This window comes from Ascidia mentula, chromosome 4 (genome assembly GCF_947561715.1).
Source record: "Ascidia mentula chromosome 4, kaAscMent1.1, whole genome shotgun sequence".
Lineage (NCBI taxonomy): Eukaryota > Metazoa > Chordata > Ascidiacea > Phlebobranchia > Ascidiidae > Ascidia > Ascidia mentula.
Window position 1 is genome coordinate 5,679,566 of NC_138569.1, and position 24,565 is coordinate 5,704,130.

Sequence of the window (24,565 nt, forward strand, 5' to 3'; positions counted from 1 at the left end):
GCATTGCAACCATTGCTGGTATAGATTTAGGTGGTTAGTAACATCAAGGAATGCTGAATAGTTTGCACAGTTGAACTCTCTTTTCTCTACTCAATGTTGTTGTACTGTGAACAGGGTGATCTGTCCAGAACAAAAAGGAGCTTTAGAAATGAACAATTCACCTTAAATTGCTGATCAATTCTGCTCTTGTGGGACTATTATTTTTCTAATTAAGTGCAAAAAAAACACTGCTTATCTAAACAACAAGGTTTAATGATGACAGTTAATGAAATAGACCCAGTTTCAGGTTAGTTATAAAATTGTGATGTTTCTGGCTGTATTATTAGGGCATATCTGCAAAATAATGATGAATGTTTTGGTATTATGTTGTACAAATCTTATCACTTTACCAAACTGATATAACATTTGTAATCAATGATTTTATTTCTTGTTTAGTTGAAGAGCGCAATGAAAATCTGTTGTCCTTACTCAAAAGCCAGGTATTTCATTCAACCTATCATACATTTCTATATAACAACTGCTGGTTTTATGCTTGTAATGTGTAACAGCCAAGTGGTATGATTCAAATATATTTTATGTCTGTTATATCTGGCTCTGTTGTATTTAGCATTTTGATAATTCTGCCCATGTTTGCTATATCTGTTTGAACACATTAATGGTCAAATATTTGCTTTACAGGTTAAGGCTGTTATGGAGGAAGCGGTGACAAGAAAGTTTGTGCACGAAGAGAGTGCCCATGTTCTTCGACTCTGTGGTAAGTGTAAAGTGCAACATATTTGTATATGGAACAAGTTGTAGATCAACCTTTCTTGGTGAAAACAAATACTGTTATTTTTAAGCAACTGAGAGCTGTTTTCTATCCCTTGTGGAAGTAATAAATTAACTTAATGAGGCAAACCGTCCAACCCCAGTGTTTTACTGAGGCCATAGTACCACGCTAGGGTGACTCGAGACAATAGCCTTGCCTTGTCAGCTCCTAGGCTCCCCACGGCTCACAGAGCGACAATAAACGCCGAAACAATACCTCACATGTGGTTAAAGGAATCAACTTGTTGCAAGCGATCATTGTGTGGTTTGACGTAGTGCACTTCCCAATGGACCTGACAGCCAAATTCGTTTGGTGAAAGCTCCATGCTGAGTGCCGTACATCGCTGCACATTAATTTTGAAACCTAAGTTGTACACAGCGTATCAAAAATGTTTTTGCATTCCCGTGTGAACGGCGTTACTTGGCAGCAAAATAATTTGTCGATCAACATTATTTAATTGTACTTAAATTAATAATTCATAAGTTTCGAAAGTAAATGTTTAAAGTCAGTCTACTTCTTTCCAATAGAGTTTGTAATTTGACTTCAAACGTTTTCCGTGAGCGTCACCGGAAATAATTATATCTCGATAAAAAGGCCTATCCTTACAAATGGTGCCGTATTTTGCATCAGTCAAGGTGCCAATCCTAATAACATTATTGCCTGGAGGGCCACACAATATGGTTAACTACTGGACAGTCTTTGCACACGCCTCTTTTATGCTTTGCCCTTAGCAATGTAGGTTCGTGTGCAGTGAGTTTTTACGACAAGTGCAACATTTTTTGGTCGACATATTTCTCCCATGGAAAAACTTACACCACTGTTATGATGGATCCAAACTTTACGAAAATCACCTTTTTACTCATGCAAGTTATTGTGTGTAACCAAGTCCTTCATTTTTTAGTGATTTCATGTTAGGTTGATTCATATAAGTGACTAAAGCACCAGTGTATACATTAATGCAAGTGTGCCTCGCAAAACCAAAGGTCTAACGACCGACGTGTACTCATTACCTTGCAACCCTGGGGTATTTCAAGACCAGTTGATTGGAGATTAACTGTCCGTCTCAAACCGTTAAATGACCGTCGACATTGATTTGTGTTGTAGCTTTTCCATTCCGCACTGCTTTGGAGCGTTATGATTTCTTACCATACAGTGACGGGAGGTATTAGAAATCAATGTATGGACGTTGCGTAACAAAAAATCAATGCTAGGTTTTTGCTTTGAGTGATGCAACTTTTATTACGCCCAAAATCACCAGTGGAAATTGGTTGGTGCGACACCTTTGATTAAACATGAGCCAGTTACAGAAAGGATTTCGTAACCGTTATGTTTAAAGCGTTTATTTTAGCCGAACGCAATACTGAAGACCCGGATCTTATCCTTTTGTTCGGGTCACGATATTTTTTGTGGCTGTAAGCGTGATGCGGTTTCAGGGTTCTAGCTTGTACGTTCTTCCGCGCCATGATTGATGCCAGGACCATAACTGCGTAGCACGTATAGGACGTGCTATATGCCTCTCTCGTAACTAGTATAACAGCTCGACACAAAAACTGAGACTTAAATTTTATTAACAATACATCTGTTCTGCACTGCTCCATGTGACGTTTGTTGAAGTTTGTGACGTCACAGCGACTCCACAGACGGTGTCGTTGTTTTGTGTCCAACTGTAATATTGTTTCTTGGGTGGAGGTCAGCCTGTTGTCCCTTAACCAAGAAAAGTTTTTTTTTGTTTTTTTGCCCTGTGTCGTGTTTGAATGTAATTTTGATTTAACAAGGCGATATTCAACTTTAGACACGCACCCGACCAATCCTGATAACTACACTAGAACGATGTGGTTAACTCAATTAATAAATAATGCATTGTGTCATAGTCACTGTGTAAAAAGTGGTTTAAAAACGCGTGTTTGAGTCAAATTTACAAAACCGTCTTGTTTGTTTTTTACCCGCTACATTGGCTGGAACAGTCGCATCTAGTCGTTTGGGCTGTGCGAACATGCATTACAAGGGTAGCCGCATCCTGTCAATTGCAGCTGTTAACATAAAAGAAACACGACGTAGTCAACACGAAAAATACGCACGATTGCGAATGGCTATTTTTGACGTAGCTGGTCGCCCCAGTGCGCATCGTGAAATTGCTATGTGCCTCAGATATTGATTTTTCGATTTTTACCCTGGAGATACCTGATCAAAACCCTCTTATTTTTCCCTCTAGTCGAAATTAATGGAAATAGCCTCCGTCTTTATTGTGGTTCCTGTATTCAGCACCTGATAAAAGGAAACCGTTGTTATATAATTTGCCTGTGTGATGTATCGAAATGTAGATCGCCGATGTCTGATAAAAGTTACCCAATAAGTCGCTGTTACTTAATGTTTGTTTCAATGTTGTTTTCAATGTGTTTCATATTGTTTCAAAGTAATATCAATTATTAAAAATATAGAAAAGACGAATCTTCCGATGGCCAAACTAAACGAATCTCCAAGTAAAATCAGTGGTGCCATTTTATTTTCGTAATTTCTTCTGGCCGAGTGCAGCAGTTAAGTGTACTGAAAGTTGCTAAATTAAGTGGTGTACACCGTGCTTTGTCAGCAAAAGTATTGGTAAATATTGCATCGATAATTCAAATTTCAAGTGCTTGTCGCACGGATATTCAAGTTGAAAATGTTGACTTGCTATCCGTGCATGGCGTTGTTAATGATTCATATTGTTCATACACTGGCGCCACCGGTATGTTGTATTCATGAAACGCGTTATCCTATACCCGCACTGTTATCAAACTGTGATTTTTTACAGCTTGTAAGCAAAAGGTTGTGTCATCTTATAACATGCGGACTGCAAAAGAGTCCCAAAAGAATATTAATTTTAACCCGCAGTTCCAAGTACCAGCGGCGTTTTGGGAATAAGTTTCGAACCTATCCTATTGCATAATTTTTGCTATTTCCTTCAGAATGAACCCTTCCTTAGGGCTAAGCTCGTTTTATACTTTTAAAACTAAGGAAAACAACTTGCTTGCAGGGACGGTGGAGACGTGCCTGCTGGACGGCTTGCGTCGCAGAATCGCGGGATTTTTGCGCATCAACAAAGTGGCCAGTCTTTTCACTAAGGTGGGAAAGTCCCTTCCAGAGGTGGCTGAGATGGTGTCAAGAATCGAAGAGGTCGAGTCTTCCATCGACAAGTGGGTTTTGGTGATTGTAAAATATTTCGGAGAAATAGCAAAAATTCATCGCTCTAATGTTTCTTGCAAGCGTATTATATTTTGTTTCATATACTTTACATACACGAAGTATGTTTTGCTGCCGAAAGTTATCTAACATGTGTTTTATCTCAATTCTGCCACCGGGAAACGTCATTACGCTTCTTCCCATAAGTTACGTTGTATTTTGTGGGTAAAAAAAGCGCAGCCAGATGTTGCTGCGCCCACTCACACGACCCGCCGCCAATCTCTACTTATATAATATCAACGTGTGCAGGGTATCCAATGGCTCGATGAACCACGACATCATGGGTTGGAATCATAACGGAAGCCATGCAAACAACGGCAGTCGCAAGTACCTGTGGGTGAGAATGGCATTGACCTCCAAGCAACTGGACCACATTATCGCCCATTTGGTGTCCAATAACAGGTATATAACTGTTATGTGTTGTTATTGCCGTAGACGGCAACAGTCTTTTGTCTGTAACTTGCGTAGTGCGGACGGGTAAAGTTTCCTTTGGGATAACTTTGTCAAAAGGAAAACTAAGTTGGGATATGATATTGAACACAGAGACTGGGCCATATTGCTTAATGTTTTGATGATATGGTATTTACTACACTGATGATGGCATAAGTTTTTGTCACAACGTCTGAAATAAACAAGCCAATATTTTCTGCACTATATGGTCCAGTCTCTTTGTTCTCAGAATTTCCTGAAAAGGTTACTGAAAATTTACTAAAGAGGTCAATTTTCGTTGTCCAAAATTCAGGTCAAAACACAATATATTATCAGAAAACTGTTGTCAGGTGAAATCTTTGTAATGGATCAAACGTTTCCCAAAACCCACCGTTCTACTGCGTTGCAAAGTTATTCGCATGTTTCCTGGCATGTTGGCCGGTGTCAAGCCGCGTTTCCAACAACTGTAAGCAGAAACAGGCTCGACGCGAACTGCATAGCGGTATCCGGCTTTTCTGCCTTTCTACTCATGTCGTTGAATAATGCATGTTCCCGTCACAGAACATTCATTTGCGCCGCTTGGTCCGCACGACTGATGTTTTTGTCACTCTCAGCTCGCGCGCTGTTGTGATTTGACGGCGGTTGAATTTTCCATTTGCGCCTGTACGACTTTTTAGCGTTAGTGACTGCGGGAATGGTTTTGAGCAAAACAGATTTAAAGAAAACTGATTGTTCTGTAGCGCCAAAAAGAACAACAATTCTCGCCTTATTTTGACGTGTTTCAACACAAACTATTTTTAATCAACCGCCTTCCACCCCACATCCTGCATCCATTTCTTCTGCCACGTTTCCTATTAGAAATTCCCATTAGAGCGTATCAAAACCACAAAAGGAAAATGTGACCTGTGAGTCTTTGGAGCGTGGTTTACGCTGGTCGTATTTGGCAAATCGGATAGAGTTGTAATTCCGGGATCTTTTGTGGCGCACAATTGTTTCAAAAAGTTTTGAAACAGTTGTTCTGTGTTCACTTTCGATTCGGGGCAAAGTTGTGAGGGTGAGGGTTTATGACGTAACGAACCAATATCTTGGCGTGACTACATCACTATTGTTCCAAGGGTTTGGATACGTGCTTTAATTCGTCGTACACGCACCAGTCTTGTCCCAAAAGCACCCTGATGGTGTATATGCGGGCGATATTGTTGGATTGACCACTGCTTCGAGTTACACTGTCAGTAGCCAGAAGATCACGATCCTATGTGAATAAAATTCCAGGTTATCTTGCAAACCAATAAGCAGCCAGCTTTGAATAGTTTAAATAATGCATGCTCATTTTAAAAAACCGCACGTTCCCATTGCTTGCTGTCAGGTCTTGTGTTGCTGGAATTTTCGTAATGTTTACGCCAAGTGAAACCTGTTTTGTGTATTTCCTTTCCGCAATGTGGGGAAAAACGATTTTAATTAAAAACCTGAAAATTTCAGCAACTATACGATAAACTAGCTTCGTGGCGTCTGCGTTCTGTGTTTGTTAACGTTAAAATGCCCTAAACACCGATTGCCATCAAGTTTCGAAAGTATTAAGCATACCTAAACACATGCACCCAGTATCATTATATGCAGGGGCGCAACTAGGGGGGCTGGTTTGTCGGCATGCCAGGTCCCTTTGTTGTCTGCGTATGTTGGTACAGCGCCAAATCATATTCGCATTTACTAAACGGCGATAATCTTTCGATTGTTACTAAGGATTTACTCCATACGCCACCACAAAAAATGACGTAATTTTTCTCATTTTCTTCGGTGGACAAGACATTGTTATTGAGGCTAACTGTTGTATTTACAAAAGAAACTGACGCGAAAGTTGGTCAAGCAGAGTATACTATAGTAACCTATATAGACACGTCGAAAGAACGAAATGCGAGAAAATATGCTCAAGCGTGCTAAAGTGTAATTGTTGCAAAACAATACCTCTAATAATGGAACTGTTGCATAAAAATGTAATTTCTGGCTCACAATGGAACTATTATTTTTACGTTTTGACCTATTTAAACGTCGTTTTAGTTGAAACAAATGATATCGGTGGTCGTTGCCTGTCCCCTTTAAATTCCGCTAGTTGCGCCACTGATTATATGGAATGCATTTTGTAATTAATCACAGCACAATATAAGGCAAAATAATAATAGGGGTCCAATACATGCGTTTAAAGGCGATGTTAGTGAAAGTTTTGTTATTAACACGTCATTAACAGGCGTTCGGCAGCGAACCTGAAAGTTCTGCCGAAACCTCACATTCCAGTATCAGCTTTATCTGTCTTATGTCAAAATAATATCTAAAATAAGGGATTGTTTGTTATGAGAGCTGGATGCTCACTGAAGCTTGCCATTGCGACGACTGCATGTGCTCACCGGCCGCAACTTTCCAGGTAACGCCCGTGAAGAATTTACTTGGCTGAATTGTGTGCAAATATCAACTCAACGTGACAATGAATGACGGGTCCTGGCAGATGGTGTTTAGATGGATGGCTACGTTTTGATGTTTTCTTGTAAAGTCATTGATGCGTGGAAACACAAAGAAGCATATATTTTGTGATATTATTGTTTAGTTTTCCATCTTAAGCATAGAAAAATAATCATAATACATGACCACACACAAATGATGGATGATAACCAAAGTACACATGTTTTAAAGCCTGAATAATAGTCGGCAATGTTCGTTGAACTGTTGGGAAGAAAACAATACAAATTGCCTGAAGTTGTTAATTACTTGCAAGTTATCCAACAGTCATAAGATTTAGTGCAAGGTTGCTAAAAAATGCATTATTTCGGTTTTGTTGACAGTTTGACATCGTTTCGCCCGGGATGACGCATTTCCTTGTTTGAACAAATAAGTGTCAAATTTCTGATGTTTTTACTGACTACTGATTTCTCGAGTGTTCCGGAAGGCTGTTAAATTATTGTGCAACAGCCGTATGTTTTCAGTCTGTTTTTAATCAAGATTTACTTTGCGCAATACAAGACAGGTAAGAGAAATACATACAACGATTAGCAAACACATGCAAACCGGATTTCGGTTGGCAACCGGTGAAGAAGTTAAAGCAACAAAGTGTGTTTGAGGAGTAAACACAGTCTGTGCAAACTCATGCACGTAAATTTAACACTCGGTATGAAATTGCTTTAAACCAACATGTTCACCAAACTTGGAACGAGTACTGGTCGGAACATTTTGAATCAAAACAAATCGTCTATTTCTTCATTTCTGACGCATGGTCGTATTTCCAGCAAATATTTAGACATGGTTACCAGTGTTATGGTAAACCACAGGTGTACCGTTTTGGCTAAGGTAGCCACGAAGCCACACGTTTTTAATTGTATTTCTGTGAAAGCCATACATAATATTTTTCAACACTTGGTAAACAAGTTCAAGCGACCGAAAAAACGCCTGGCATTTCTAAGAATTGCCAACTTAAGATTTATTTGCGAGCCAGATGCCGTCATCAATAGAACCACATCTGGCTCGCGAGCCATAGGTTCCCGACTCTAGTATAACATGATGACCTTATTTATGCGGTCCTAGCTTTCAAAACTGCTCCAATAACATGACGTATATTTCTTGCAGCAAATATTACGAAAAGTCGTCAATCATGGCAGACCCAGTTCGAGGCGAGATCTTTTCCTCTCTTTTGGGTGAGTGACGTTTCCTCCAATCCATGTGGCAGCCGAATTCCTGAGACCAGCCTTTCTGTGTGTATTTGTAAATAGCAGTCGCATGTGGGATTAACCGCTTGGCGACACTGCCAACACCACATTACATTTGTTCTTCGAGCTCTTGTTTTTTAAAAATCGACGCGATGTTATACGCAACCGTGGTTCTGTTTTGTGACAATAATAACAGTTGGGTCGTGTATAGGGCGGGAGTTCGTGATAATACAGAAATTTGCAAAACCGATTATAGAAATTTGTTCATCACTGTTAGCTTTAATCCGTTTAAGACTTTACCTGTAGACTGTTATGCCTTATACCTTCCCACGAATGCAAAAATGAGAATTTTCCTGTTCAACTTCGTTCATTGCAATTATAGCATTTTTTACTAATCAATGGTTTTACATTTTTATCTGTGTTTTGTTCTGATCGTTTCTGAAAGTGTTTGTACAAACTAAGAGCATGGGAAAGTCCGTTATATCCTGTCATGTCATACAAAGAACAATCAGCGGTTTACATCCAAGTTCTATTGTGTGTCCGCATCCGGGTTCGGGTCTTTTGTGTGAAAAAATTTGCCCGTCGTTGATCACCCGGCGAGGCATCCCATCCATCACAACTAGTCGTTTAAGTGCAAATAACGCCTATGAAGTTACAATAGTAAATTTTTATTACCGATAGAAACGAAGGCTTGAATCCTTTATAATTGGATTGCATTTATATCGTTGCTATTATTCTCATTTTATACGTGGGGCATTTTTTTGTGACATCTTTGTCGTGCAACCAAACATACGAGGCCTAGAGTACCCCTTAGTCCGCTGTGTTATAAACTTGATTGATGTTTTTGGCAGTGGGTCCCTGCGCACTCGACTTCACCAAGATGAAAACTCACGACAGTTACTGGTCCGACCCTCCCGCCGGCGAGTTGCTGCAAAGGCACCGACTCCACAGCAGGTGAGCATGTACTACACAAATCACTTCCACAAGGAGAAACCACTTGCAACAGTGCCGATATTTCGGGATATTTCAATAAAAAATCTAACGCTATTAACTGTAGTGGTATTAAATCGATTAACTGAAATGAATGTATAAATGATTTCTTGTTCTCAATACCCCCAGTTATTGTACTTTCCCATCAATTGCATTATTTAATGACGCTAAAATGCTACATTAATGCATAAAAAAGCCTGGCTTTTTTACCAAACCGGGACTCGAACCCTGGTTATCCTTGCTACGAATCCCGATCAGGTTTTCTTCCAAGTTTATCGAACGCTTGACCGTAGCTGTATTTTCCAGACACGCTGCACCGAACTCTCCTGGGCGCCGTCTAGCGATCAATTGTTCGTCAATTCACAGCCATCCCTCGACCGATTCGCCGGACAGAAGTTCGTCATTTCGAGATTACGTCGAATCTTTGCATCAAAACTCAAAGATGACACTCTTGTATGGGAAGAATAACGTCGTTGTACAGCCTGTAAGTCGCATTTTGTTTCTTGTTTGGAAACAATTTCAACGGTTTGTGGTTTTCGTTTTAAGTGCGTTTGTATTTTGTCGTTGCGCGAATCAATTTGTCTAAAAACTCCACTTAAATAAGAGGTGATTTGCTTTCTGTTGCTATAATGTGGAAACATCTTGTTGTTAATATCTTTGATGACTTACAAATCGATTTGGAAGGTGTGTTATATCGCTCTTGTATGGGCAAATTGCGTCGTAGGCCATAACATCAAACCCATTTGACCGAATCCCAATTCATTCAAAAGGCTTTTTGCCTATATTTGCAGTGTATGATGTTTATCAGCTTGTGTGTTACTGTTACGCCTTATACTAAATCGTGGCAACATTTTTCGCCCCTTTATACTATACCAATGGAATTTGGCCAGGCCGTTAAATCGACATGGGGACGCGTGCATATTCCAGTGTAATTCAGCCCACCAATCCTAATGAGCTACACGCCATAAATCGGACCCCTTCGTAAAATATTGATGCGCGCGGGCGGAATTCCAAAAACCTTTCTCGACATTCGCGTGTCCCCCCATGCACAGCGGCTTCGCGGTTATTACATTCGCTCAATGGGCGAGGAATCTTATCACAATGCCCACTGTACACGGTCGATTATGGTATTGATTTTTCGACGCCCGGTAAAGGTGCGATGTCCACAAAGCATTGGCCGCTACATTATTGCGATTGGACGTCATATACTACCCGTCTTTTATGACGTGCTGTATACTGGCAATTACCAACCCAAAATCTGTATGTCAGTCGAACACACAGAAAGCCGTACAATAGCTTCCACCTCGCATTTACGAGCATGCATAAAGATAATAGTCAATGGACTTCAATTAGAATCGTATATAATGATTCATTTTATTGTACATTTTTATTGTGAACCTAATTCAACCGTCAGTGTTAAATATACGTGCGACTGCGTGCATGTGGTAATAATGCCAGGTTTTTGAAAGCCACCGTTTCAATCATCTTGTTCAGCACTTTCATATAGATTTAAGTGCGACCTAACAAGACATATTATTCGCAAACATAAAGACAAGCTTGTTTATGAATATTATAAATTTATAATTTTCTGTGTATTTCCAGCAAGAAGATGTCGGCCCGATCCCTGGTTATCTGTCCTTGCATCAGGAAATTAGTCACCTCGTCATTAAGTGGACTCCCAACCAACTCATGAACGTACGGGACGGCAGCGAGGGAAAAGGAGGAACTGAACCGCCAACTGCGGAATCCCGCCCAGCAAACGGTTCCGTAGATTCCCCCGATGTCAGGTAAGCTCTTATATCCGTGCACGAATCTATTTGTCGTGAAATAGGTTTGCTGTATGTTTCGGAGATGTAAGAGTTGATACTTTCAACAAATTTAAACCACCATCGCAAGCAAAACAATTAGTTCAAAATTTATACATGGCTGTTTTTTTAAAATAATATGTCCAAACCACGGTTTCCTTCGTTTTCCTTGTTTTCCTGTCAGATCAGTGTGTAGGTGTAATTTGTAGCACCCTGTATCTATACCTTTGTGCTAAGCATGAACAAGCGCATGACTATAGCTTGTATGTCGTTTTATTGTTGTACGCAGCATGAACGGCTTAAAGAACAAACAACAGCGCCCACGTCGGAAGGTTCTGGAACGTAGCAAAAGGTAAGATTGTAGATTTGGCGCAAAACCGCTCCGATGTTCAATCTTATCAAAATATTGTTTCGTGGTTTAAAATGCCAACTTTTTATACATCCCTGCCGCCAAAATGTGGTAGCGCCTCTATGCAAAGATGTCGCAGGACATTTGGTTCAAAATTTGTGAAATAATGCCTGGTGAAGTGCACACTTCTCCGCAGTATATATCATAGGTTTAAAGCACGAGCTATTTAACTGGTGCGAACCCTGAAAATGAATCGATTTCAAAAGGTTCAAATCCCGCGACCTCGCGTAACCCCAACCACATCACTTCCGCGGTATGCGAAATGCTTAAAACGATTAAACGTCTGATCGTTTGTTTCTATTCATTGTCGTCGGTTTCTCTAATCTCGTAAATTATTTATGTTGTTTGGTTGATCGATTTCTATGGGCCCGCTATGATGTTATGATGGCGGGTCATCCATCGTCATAAACACTTGGAAAGCCTCGCGCTACAACAGTCGCCGCTAATATGCAGTGAAAAGACACAATGGAGAAAAATGCCTACCCAACCCATACCAGTTTTAAGGCTTTTATTTCACATTTCTGACAGCTTTGATTGCTTGGAGTCAGGATGTCGATCCCATATGCAGATATATATGTTAGCTAAGGCAAGCCGACGTACATTCAGTCATACCTCGGTAATCCAAATCCAAACAATCCGCTGGCCGACGCAAAACTTACAGAAACGATTTACTTTCCATACATTTCACCCTTCATTGTTGCGATGTCTTCAATCCGGATAACCTTGTGAACCAACATTATATGATGATACCAGAAATAGTTCGGATTGTCGAGGCGTGACTGTGTTGCTTATGTAGTGTATTTTATGAGCCTTTCAAGTAGCAAACATAAAACCCGTGTGGGTTGTATGACAAGTGCTCGGTTATGCAATTTGTCCACGTATGTGTGCATGCCCTGTAGTGGTAGATGAAATTGCCCTTTCTAATTTTTGCACATTCACTCCCTGCTAAATCCGTCATGTGATTGTGGATATTTTAACACTGCATTGTTCATTGTAGCTCGTACTGGGACTTCGCCATATCTGTCAACGTACGGGAGGTTGTATATCTTCACTGTCACCAACAAGGTAAAGCACACTTTTTTTAATTATGCTAACTGCTGACTACATTAACTGCTGGAAAACACGCAGCTTCCGAGAAAATGGGCACTCTCGTTCTGGTGGGCCAGGACGGCGTCCAGTGGCCCCCGATTCGTTTCCCTGCTGGCGGACACCTCCTGGCTTTTCTGTCGTGTCTGGAAACCGGGTTGTTGCCCCATGGGTATTTGGATCCACCTCTGTGGTCCCAGGAAGGCAAGGTCAGCCTAAATTCGTTTAAATTCTTGTACCAGGAATTCATAACACCAACTTATTTTACCTTTTTAGAAAATATTTCCCAAATGCTTTCAACAAGTTTTGTGTTGGTTTAGATTCAACACAATCTTGACTGAAGTTTTTTTTGTTCTAAATGAAAAAAATTCTGTTGGAACACAACTCACGGATTTGCAAATAATTCTGAGAATAAAAAGACTGGTCCATACTGCTGTTAACATTGTCATGTTTGCAAAACGTTTCGGCAAGAACTTATGTCATCATCAGTTTGAATGACGCTGTAGGTGTAGCTCCATCATTATATGGAGCTGACCTGACCGACGTCACAGATAAGGCTCGCGCGGGTGTTGGAAATGTTAACAACAGTATGGGCCAGTCTTTTTATTCTCATAATTCTGTTGAAAATATGTTAATATGGCCAATATACGTTTGTACAGTTATAATACTTCAAGGTGCTGTAGAATACTTTCAAAGGTGCTAGGTGTACCACACATCTTGCATTATTAACCAGCAAAAGCGTTGTCTTGACAACAGGGAAAGGTGTTTCCCCACTTGCGCCGCAAAACGAACCGACCTTCGGACTCGAGTTTAGAATACGAGGAACCGACCGACTTCGTTTTCCGCGTCAATTCTTCTTCCGACAGCAGCTGTAAGTGCCTCTCGTTTGATTTATCACAACCTTGTGTTGTAGCTTGCTCGTTGCCGTAACAGTAAGTGTGCTTACTGATTGCTGTTCGTGGTAACACTTGAAAATAGTTTAGCTAGTTTATTGTAACTTTGTTTTTCGTTTATCGTAACTTCGAAATCTAGCTGTAGCCGTTTGGTATTTGTAGCATATTTTATGGATTTCTCAGCCAATACAACGAGCGTTCTTGCTCGTCAGAAACTTTGTTAACTTGTGTTCTTGTGTTATCATATGACATGGTTCAGAAAAAATCACAAATATTGGAGTTGTTGGCGATCCTCATCTATTTCACGCGGTGTAACACGCAATTCCACTCGCTATGGCACTGGCACAGCTCGTAGTTGTTATCAAAAAAACGGTCTAACATCACGCATTTCATCCGATTCATCCTGCATGCGTTGTTAGTGTGTGTTGTCACGTGTGTGTTGTGTAGATGTGGTTGCCCCACGTTCGGCCTATCTCCCCTCAACCCTCCAGTCACACACCTTCGACCTCATGGACTCAATTTTCACCCTCCCGGCACTAATCAGTGCCTCCTTGCAACCCGTCAACGGGCAACCTAAGCTCTCCAAGCCGCGAAAGCAGTCTAAAAGTGCCTCTGGTGCCATTGCGCGGTCGGTTGTGCTCAACGACAATCCGGTGACCGCCCCTGGGGTTCTCGTTCAGCCCCCGTGTCGCTGCAGTAAGTGTCGGTCCCAGGGGGATCCAGAGAAGGTGAACGGCTCCCCCGCGAAGTACAAGAGGAGGCGGCGGGTGTCGCAGGATTGTAAGAACACCAGCACGAAGGGTGGTGTAAAAAAGACAGGTGTCGTTAGTAGTAGTGTGATTTTTTAGCATGTTGCATGTTTTTGTACTCATTTCATTACCGATGCTTCCAGGCATATTATCAACGGTACATTCTGCTGCACAGCATCCGAAACATCGATATTTATAAATATTGTTAACAGAAGAGCTTTTTTGTTAACATTTGTTAACCGGTCATACATCCAGTATGTGGAAACACGCTGCAGAAGAGTTACTTGAAAGTCATACATTAAACTTTTCAAACGGTCACGTGGTATAAACGGATAAGGCGATAAATATTATTCTACAATTTTGGTTGAATTATTAATTTTAAATGCACGCTTTTTCTCAAAAGAGAACATAAAGACAAACTGACAAGTTACTTTGTTTGCATGCTGTTTTTTTGTCTTTGCTTGTCATCCATTTTTACACATTCATGGCTGACATATAACTTGTTCGGAAGATCCAACAAAACGATTGCTGATAATGACAAGTATTGTATGCCACTGGTGGTGTTTTTTCACCTTCTTTAGAACAAAGTCCAATTTACATTTTTGACTTGCTTGCACTTACAGCCCGTATGCTGGTAGCATTTATTGATTTTTTCAGTTAAATAAGGTTTTGAATGTCGCAACTTACCTTAGCTTCTTGTTTCCATAGTTACGTGGGATTCTGGGGACGGTTTCGTGCCACACCTGGACATGTACACGTGGGACCAAAACCACCCTCGTCACTATGACAACCCGGAGAGAAACGATCTAAACTCCAGTTCGTATTCAGGGTAAGCAAATATCCAGACGAGATCACGTGCGTTCATAAATTGCATTAAACTACCTCTGGACGCCAATGTTTTGCAGATATCGCTAATAAAGTCATATTCGTGCGTATTTTCATAAAGTTTAAATTTCATGTATGAATATATTAAATAACATTTAGTTACGCGGTGTGTAGGATCCTTCTAGCATGCCGAAACGCCACGAAAAATAAAATATTATCTTGGTTGTCAAAGTATTAACATTGCCTGCTTGTGGCGTTGTTTTTTCAGGTCGTCACTCCGGGTATTGTGCGACACCATGCGGCGACAAATCATCTCCCGCGCTTTTTATGGTTGGCTTGCTCACTGCCGCCACCTGACGACCGTGCGTACCCACTTGTCGGCATTAGTAAACGATGACGTCATCAGTAAGACGTCACCGACCGACGCGAGCTGCGGGGTGGATGATGAAGTGTGGAAAACATTAACTCCCGAAGGAAAGGTGAATGTCTGTTAACCACAGTTGTTGCATTGCTATGAAAATCGCTGTAACAGAGGCGGAAAAATAGGTGGCTTTCCAACTTTCCGATCAAGAAATAGCTTTTATAATGAGAAGGTCCCGTAACTGCTTTTGAATTTAATCACGTTTAATCCCAGCCACCGGTTCTGTTGACCAATAAGCGTATCACAGGATATCTGTAAACCACTTGCTGACTTCATGATGTCACTTTATGAAAACAAGAATTTTTTCTGCCGTTCTTCTGTTTTTTAACAATAATGCCTCTCCACAAACACTTATACAATCAATTTCGCAGCTGACTAGCTTTCCTGAGTTGATGCGCCACGTCTACTATGGAGGCGTACGGCACCACTTGCGCGCTTCCGTGTGGCCGTATTTGCTCGATCACTATCCGTCAGGTAGCAGCAAAGAGCAACGCAACTCAATCGACAAACAAGCTTCAGAAACGTATCAACGCACAATGGAGGAGTGGCTCGCCGTGGAAGCGGTTATTAAACTGGTACGTGGCAAAAATTAGTTCATTTCAATTGTACTGTGAGGTTCGCTGTGGAATTGTCAAGCAGTTTCTTTGCTGGGCTTAAATTGCGATTAAAACTTCGTTGTATGTTGTTGTTGTAGCGAGAACAGGATCTCTCCACTAACTCGACCAAATCATCAATCTCCAGGTCATCGCATGGCAGTTCTGTCTCCGCCCCCGAAGTCCAGGTACCGCAAACTTAACCACCCTATGTAACAACATTAAACACGGGTTTAAGAATGATTGAATGCCTTATAGCCAGACTAATGTGTATAGTATCGTATGGTATTAACTACTGTATTGTATATTATCGGTACAGGTGCAAATCATGTAAACAAAATTGTCCGCACAATAATAACTACCCGTTTTACAATAAGCGTTTTTCAAAGACCCTTGATGTATCAAAGTTACGAAAACAATTGCTCAATCAGTATTGTCTGCACAGAACCGTCGTATTCTTAATCAGCAGTCTTCGAACCTCAGTGACGTGTTCGTATCAGATACAGAAGGACATCCAACTAGCAGCGTCAAGTTCACGGTGGGTTCAAGTTCATCCACTCGTTTCTCGGTTGCAAATGTGAACTTGATCGCTTGACTAGGTTGTCCAAATTTGACAGGAAACTTTCCAGATCATCGACGAAGCTGTCAAGGGTGGAGATTCCTCTCACGCCGACACACCCAGTACACGCCCACCCTCGTCACGTGATGGACGAAGTCGACGAAGCGCGGTTGGTGTCTTTCCACTCGAATTTTTACCCAAAAAAATCGCGTGTTTGATTGCAAACAACAGGTTTTGGGGCTGAATTATTCTAAAATCGCTTTCATATGAAGCTGCTTAGTAATATAGGTGTGAAGTTTAAAACAGTTGCCCAGTCAACTCTAAATAATTCCACATGGTCTCGCATTCACAATTTCTCGTTACTGCTGTTGTGCATGCATCGATTTATTTGACGAATTAAATGAGAAAAACACAAGCTTTAAAAAACCTTGCCCGGTCACGTGTTTCTAAATTCGTTTGTGATTGGTCGACAGTCTGATAGCAGTCACGTGCCCTTTTCGTCAGTGAGTACGAATGCTTCGATGGATGTTCACACCTCTGTATCGATGAAGAGCTTTAGTATCGACGGCAATGACGTCATACCCGAAGAGGGGTGAGTGACGTCACATTTAATTTTTTCACGCCTGTTATCGGAAAGTTCTTTGCTATTTGACATCTTTGGGACATTTTTGCGTGATATTTTCAAAATATTAGGTTTTCAAAAATTTGTTTAACTCTGTGCCAATCGTAACAAAGAACTTTCAATTTTTATGCAGTAAATTGTATATTTGTGCTTTTAGTCCGAAAGCCTGCTTCGCAGAAAACAAGCGAGTTGTTTATTTTGCACTGACATGTTTTCAAACGCAAAAACTCGCCAAGCAGCGATTTTTAATTCCAAACAAACGGCGGCCGTTGCGTAGGAACCGGTGGAGGTGGATCGCCAAAAAGTCGAAATCCACTTTCCTCCTGTTTCCGAATAACCATAAAACCTTCACTCCACTGATAACCAACCCAGATTTCCAACGAATCCACCTCCCGCAGACTCCACTTGTTAAACTTGACTCCCTCGTGTTGTACGTGTTTACATTTCGCCCAATCTACTCCCACTTAACAGCTGCCTATTTTCGCAGACCCAAGCCGAGTCTGTGCAGCGTCGAGGAAGGGATTGAACTACAGCAGTCCACAGGTTTGTTGGGGTTACATTCAGAACTTATTTTTTTTCATAAGTTTCTTCCGACCGTTCGGTTTATTCACATAATTTCGGTTCGGTGACCTTTGTATCTTCCTGTTGTATTGTAAGAAAAGTATGAACATTTGACCCGTAGCAACAAGAAGTAACAAAGAAAACACGTTGCTAAATTAAATACTTGATAATGAAAACTAGTGGGAAGAAGTGGTGATCCTGGGTGAGTTACCACCCACCCTCCTGTGTGTTCAACATTGATTTCAAACCTTGATATCCATTTCGTCAATATATATTTTGAACAGCTTTGTTTCTGTATCGTTTTATGATCCATCACGTCACATTTCTGTTTTCAGATGCAAACGGTGCGGTCGTCACAAATAAAAGCGCGTCCAGTAACGAGCAACCTTCTTATACGGTAACTTTTCGACTCGCCACCTGTTTTCGATCTTTTTACATTTAGCTATGTGTCTTTTAAAATAATGTCCTATAAACAAACCATTCGATTACTATGAAACGTGCACAAAAAAGTCATATACAGTACTACAAGTGTACAGAAAAATTACCAATTTAGAAACAGTACCAGCTTAAAGTATACAATAAAAAAATATAATTTATATAAACAATTAAACCTTCCAGGAGGAACTGCTGGACTCATTTTCACTCAACCTTCATCGCATAGAGAAGGACGTACAGCGGTGTGACCGAAATCACGCTTACTTCGCCCAGGACTCGAACCTCGACAAACTGCGCAACGTCATATGCTGCTACGTGTGGCGCCACCTGGAGGTCGGATACATGCAGGTAAATTGTTGATTGAAAACATATTCGATCGATCGACGTCCTGCCTCGCTAAATATGCTGGTTATGAAATCTCAACTTATACTGAGTACAAAATTTACGACACTTTGCTGTGAAGTATCTGACGGCTGGATATCTACAACATTGCATGTCACCACAAAGTGGAAGTCGTACTTGGTTATTTAGCTGACAAGATCGTTGTAAGTCATCAAAGCTGAACTGATGTGACCAAGTAGGTCGAATCAGTGGCCCTGTCTGCAGCTTGCTGATAAACAATATTGACTCATTAACAGCCACTATGTGTTCAGCACTCATCAAATACTAATCGTGTCTCACACAAACGTATATGCGTTTATGATGTCATTCTCTTTACGAACATTATTATTTCTTATTTCACATCTCGCTTCGATTTGCCGGAAAAAAGTGGCTGATCCAGCTTGGCTGCGATGCCTGTGAGCCTTATGATCGAAACACGAGGGCTGAGATTGCCAAATATATAAACCCTGCACAATGGGGGATCCTGCCTTGTTAAGCAATAGGTTTACAGGCTTGGCAGCCCGGGCAATGTAGCCTAGTCGGATCAGCCACTTTTTGCCTGGACTTCCAAGCAAGGACCTGCACAGTGGTGCGATCCTGCCAAACATGCCATTGTATGAAATGTTACTGCCTTGTCCAGCGATAGCATGTACGTTGCGTTATAATTTCAAACCATCATATTTGCTCAGGGTATGTGTGATATTGCGGCCCCACTTCTGCTAGTTATGGAGGAGGAGAGTCGGGTTTACAGTTGTTTCGTCCACATCATGGAACGGATGGGGAAGAACTTTCCAAACGGTGGAACGATGGATCTTCACTTCGCCAATATGCGTTCCCTCATACAGGTTTAACTTTGTCGTTGTTAGGAATGGTTCTTGACCAGAGTTTCTTCTATGGTTTGGGTCTGTGGGCCACCTTTTAGTGAACTATGTGGGGCCCAACGTCTATGAAGTGTAAAACATTTAAAGACAATTTAATTGCTTTTTGTGTGGCATTATACAAAATTAAAGGAATCGCTAAAAGGTTTAATGCAAACGAAGATTTGGAATTTGTTTCATTTTGTAAACTTGTTTAAGAAATCTTTTTGAACGAATATTCTCAATAGAAAAACCATTCCTAATCTTGCAGATATTTTGCGGTGAAATGTAAGCGAATGTAACTGAAGATAGAATCGTATTTACCCTCCATCCAACCCGTAGTTACCGCTTGACAACTTTCTCCTCTATCTTGGTTTATTTTAGTTCACGTTAGTAGAATTATTTTCCATCTATTATCAGATCTTGGATTCGGAGTTATTCGAGCACATGCACAAGAACGGCGACTACACTCACTTTTATTTCTGTTACCGTTGGTTTCTTCTCGATTTTAAAAGGGGTAAGAATTGCCTTATACTGGCAACACGCACCATGTTGAGTACACCGGGACGTGCATAGTCTTGTAACATTTCTAAGGAATGCATGTAACATTTCGTATTACAAACCCATGTGAGAAGCTACACTTGCATATAGCAAATATCCAAACTTCTTTGCAGAACTTTCGTATGATGATGACGTGTTTTCTGTGTGGGAGAGAATTTGGGCGGCGCGTCTGGTCTCCTCCGAACATTTCGTTCTCTTCTTTGCTCTTGCCATGCTCAAGACGTACAGGGAGATCATCATCGAAAACGACATGGATTTCACTGATATCATCAAGTTTTTTAACGGTTCGTTCGTGCCTTCAATTTGGTTTTATTTAAGGTTTGCATTTAATCAAGCCTTTGTCCAGGGAAAGAAAAGCAAAATAATGCCTAATGTTCTCGTATTATTACACTAAAAAGCCAAACCTTTGCTTGAAAAACCGTAGTCATTTTCCTCATGCAAACATTATCAAAATGGCACCGCACAGTAATTGCCAAATCACCTCAAATAATGCGTGTGCGCCGAACAGTATATGATCTTAAAGCAATGTTGCCTGCGATGGGGCAGTACATTGTAAAACGTTGCTATACAAAATTTACTTCACTATTGTTATACGTTATTTATGTTAATTATGCGGCATTACGTATACTAACAAAGCCGACCCAAGGAACATGGTCGATAAAAGGGCTCTAGCCTTTTGACGTTAAATTGTGTCGTGCCGCTGAATTGGCGTTACGTCACGCATCAAATTTTATCTTGGTGGAGTTAACTTGCACCCATGTTCCAACCTTTTCTCAGGTGGCCCATTGATTAAACCGCATATCCCCCATCGACACCAGCTTTTTGGTCATTTGTCGGTCAATGACAAACTGTTTTGAAAAAATCCAAACTATTTGATACATAACTTCGACGCCTCGTTCATGTTTTTGGTAATCTAACGTAATTTTCACCCACAATAACGCGATTCCTTTGAATACTCTGCCATGGCGCACTGGTTGTTTACATTATCCAAGATCCAGACCCTACACAGTCAATACGACTGTCTGTAATTCAACCAACTGTGATTTGCTTTCGTCAGAAATGGCTGAAAAACACGACGCTCGCAAGATCCTCTACCTGGCACAGAACTTGCTTTCCGAGGTTCAACAAATGATGCAAAAATAAAGAAGATAACACGTAGCCGGGAAACGTGATTTTTTATTAGTCTTGAAACATCTGTATTCCGGACTCAGGCAAATCCTTGTCCACTCAACATGAAAATTCTAGTTTTCTAGTGGAATTTAATCGAGTCAAGTATCCGATTATGGTAATATTAAAACTCTCATTTTTCTGACGTGCAGTTTTGTTATACTACAAGGTTGGACCAATGCCGTTTACCTTAATTGTTTATTCCCCTACTAATTGCAGTTTGTCGTTGCGTAATTTTTGTACAAAGCTTATGTCAACATTTTCTCTGTGCTATTTCCGTGCATTTTTTTCTTTCAAACCTCTTTTAACTAGTATGGTTTCATTTAAATCCGGTAACTGCTCACTGTGTAAATAACCGGGAACGCTGCAATACCGCTCGAAATTCTTCCGCCTATTTAACTGTACAAATTATATGGATTGTTGCACGTTTTCCTTTTATATCTGTTCCATGCCAAACAAATAGGCACTGCCCCTTGTTTTAGACTTCGGAGCAAAAAAATGACCATTTTCCTTTTGCTTACGTGATGTGATTTGTGCACATACTGTAAATGCTGATAAGTCCGTTGTGAATGGTACGATACACACAATACGGAAATTGAAGGCCATTAGTGCAATTGCAGCTTTTGTAAACATTTACCATATTATATTGTATATGAAGACACCTTGCATTGGCCGCATGGGTTGTCGGCGAACAGTTCTGATCTCATATTGTTCCGTTGTTATTCAGTTAGTACATGTCGAAAAGTTGACGTTTAAAGACAAATTTTTTTGTTAAAAAGTATCCAATATACAAGTAAACAGTTGATACAGTGAACAATTACCAATGGCTGCTTAAGTGTGACGAAAAGACTAACCTTTACGTCATATTTTCTAGTGCTCCGCAGTGTCGCCATGTATGAAAATAAAGCCCTCCAAAGTTATGTGTTCCGCTCATTATCTTTACTCTTTTCCCTTTGTCTTTATACACCAATTTGTAGAGAATTTTTCTGCCTGTAAATGAGTTTCCCGTTCTTTCCGGTATGTTGCGTTGTTTTGTCGTTTTTTATGATTATTGTGCAATGTTTGTAACACAGAAAACAGAAGCTGCAATGTTGCTGTAGAATTTTTGTAGAAATATGTTCATAGCCATACATCTTATACGCAATTGCGGAATTGCAGCTGTATTGTAAAAGAAATCAATATGTCCACCTGCGCTCTCCCAATCTCAAAGACGATAGTTAAATACGTAAAGGCATCTGGAACAAACGCGGCATTCTCAATTTCAGTTCCAAACAAGAGGTGTGAAAAATGCTAGCAAATTTTAGTCGCCTCGTTTTTGCAGGAAAGTTGAGTTATTGGTACATCACAGTGCTTCTTAGCGTTTGTGCTATGGCGGGAAACATCCTCACACTGGTCGTGATAAAACGATCGAAGCGAATTCGCCGCCTCGTCAATTTCTTCTTATGTCTGATTGCCGTTAACAATCTATTGCTGTGCTCTGGCAACCTGGCCTTTGAGTTTGCACTGGAGTTTTACCGGGGTTTTGCTTTTGATTTTAACAATGCCCTTGCAGTTGAGTTGAACGATACTGATGACAAAAGCAGTAGATTGGTGAGGGCCATGAGATTTCATTTTATGGCCGCTTGCAGTGGAAGCCAATTGTGGATATTACTGACAGTTTTGTTGGCACCAAACCTGGTCATGAAATCCCGCATCGCTCGTCCAATGAAGTCCTCTTTATTGACGCTAATCGTACCATGTCTACCCTACGTGATTTGTTCTCTCGTCGCTGTAGCGGAATTTTTCTTTGTCTGTGAAAAGAACAAAGAAGCGGAAGTCTTGTTTCCACAACTTCGGAGCTTCACGCGATTTGGAATGGTCGTGGCCTTCTGGGTCGTTCCGACGGGAACATATCTGGTCACTTTGCTTACTAGGTGAGTTATATAATCTTGGAGTAAAATTAACCCTTTTTATTGATCACAAGAGAAAACATGTTTTCAACACATTTATTGATTTATGTATCGTGAAAATAGCAGTTGCCGCAGCGACAGGCCGTACCACGGTGGAAGCAGGAGATCTCGTTTATCCAGCTCACTGTCCGCTCCCGGTCGATTCAGCATCCACTTTTATCTTCCGACATCAACTAGTCGTCCATCGCCTTCTGAGGTATGGACAGTCGAAACTTTCTGGGTAATTACTATCGCCAAAGCTTCGGCTGCCCTCCTTTGGCTTCCTTTCTACGGTTGCTTTGTCGTCATGGGTCTCCGCCCTTGCTCACTGGACCATGACGCTGGGCACGTGACGTGGTCCTGCAGCAGCGCCCTCTTGTGTGCGGCCGTTTTTCCCTTGGTGCTGTTTTCGTGCTGTGAAAAGTTTCGCGACGGTTGTACAGAAAATCGGAAGGATTCCGAATTGCGGAGCAACACAACGTTTTCACGCAAAAGGTTAGGGAGCTCTTCGTTTTGGTTGGTTTATTTAATAAATAATATACCTTAATGTCAGTAATTACGTCGTATGGGAAATATTACTGAAGCATTTTTTTATTTCCAAAATCGTTGTCATTGACTATATTTGACACAGAAACGGCAAATTTGGCGCATCCGGAAGGCGAACCCTACACCTGCAACCCCGAGAAGCCGTCGTGTTGCCTTCCGTTGACAGAGTGTTGCGAACGCGCAGCGAGGAACTTGGTACCACGTGCAAAAAAGTGTCATTCAATTCGTCTCTGCGATGTAGATTGGAGCGGGCCAGCGACGGCGACGTCCGCGTAAATTGGCTCAAGATGAGCAACAAAGTTGTTCCACTGTCGGTCGATGATACCGAGCAGCCGCCAAATGGAGGTCCATCAAAAGGCGACACTAAAGGGAAAATAACCTTTGACATCTTCACCACGCGGTGGCGCGCTCCTATGGCAAAATACGTTTCAAGACTGGAAGCTGAAGCGGGCGAAGAGGAGATTCGTGATGGGGAGTTTCATTTCAGCGATACTAAGTTGTAAAAATGTTGGGTCAATGCGTAAACACTGTTTGATTGTTTAAACGTGCATGTCGTTGTTCAAATATTTTTGCCGACCCTGTAAATTGATATATACCTCAATCGGAAACAGTATGGCCTAAACGTGAGGTTTTCAGTCATAAGTTTCAAAACTGTGGGATAATCCATGGTATGTTTTCAAAATATAGTTTTGTGGACTATACCAAATGTTAACAACAAACGTGATCTTATAGTTGTATAGCAGCCAAATATGACCTATAGATATTAGTGTTTTACACTGGGTGTACGCAGTGAATGAATTTTGTGCTGGGTAAAAAGGAAAAATTATTTGTTTATTTTGCATAGTAGATTTACACTGATATTGACTTGTTATACAAAAATAAAAATCTAGCAGGCTACGTACAATATTTCAGTGTTTGAAATTTCCCTGGCCTGAATAACGGTTAACGTAAGGGAATTAGGCCAACAAATTTTTCCCAGACTTTAGCGTACAACGTTTTGTTTGTACTTTCGGTTGGATGTTCTTGTTAATT

The 24,565-nt window shown here is 40.9% G+C and overlaps 1 protein-coding gene across 1 annotated transcript; it reads left to right on the forward strand.

Moving 5' to 3' along the window:
• Positions 1-118: 118 nt before the first annotated feature.
• Positions 119-22,126, forward strand: LOC145899257 (small G protein signaling modulator 2-like). Its single transcript, XM_082987989.1, has 28 exons — positions 119-286; positions 436-479; positions 679-754; positions 3,822-3,981; positions 4,277-4,429; positions 8,066-8,133; positions 8,997-9,099; positions 9,442-9,619; positions 10,738-10,922; positions 11,230-11,292; positions 12,347-12,414; positions 12,478-12,644; positions 13,192-13,306; positions 13,776-14,147; positions 14,786-14,906; positions 15,171-15,381; positions 15,695-15,898; positions 16,018-16,104; positions 16,362-16,454; positions 16,534-16,644; positions 16,949-17,067; positions 17,585-17,640; positions 17,994-18,055; positions 18,277-18,441; positions 19,164-19,319; positions 19,752-19,848; positions 20,006-20,176; positions 20,950-22,126. The coding sequence occupies exons 1-28, from the start codon at positions 253-255 to the stop codon at positions 21,033-21,035; spliced, it is 3,525 nt and encodes a 1,174-aa protein (XP_082844115.1). The 5' UTR covers positions 119-252; the 3' UTR covers positions 21,036-22,126.
• Positions 22,127-24,565: the final 2,439 nt, after the last annotated feature.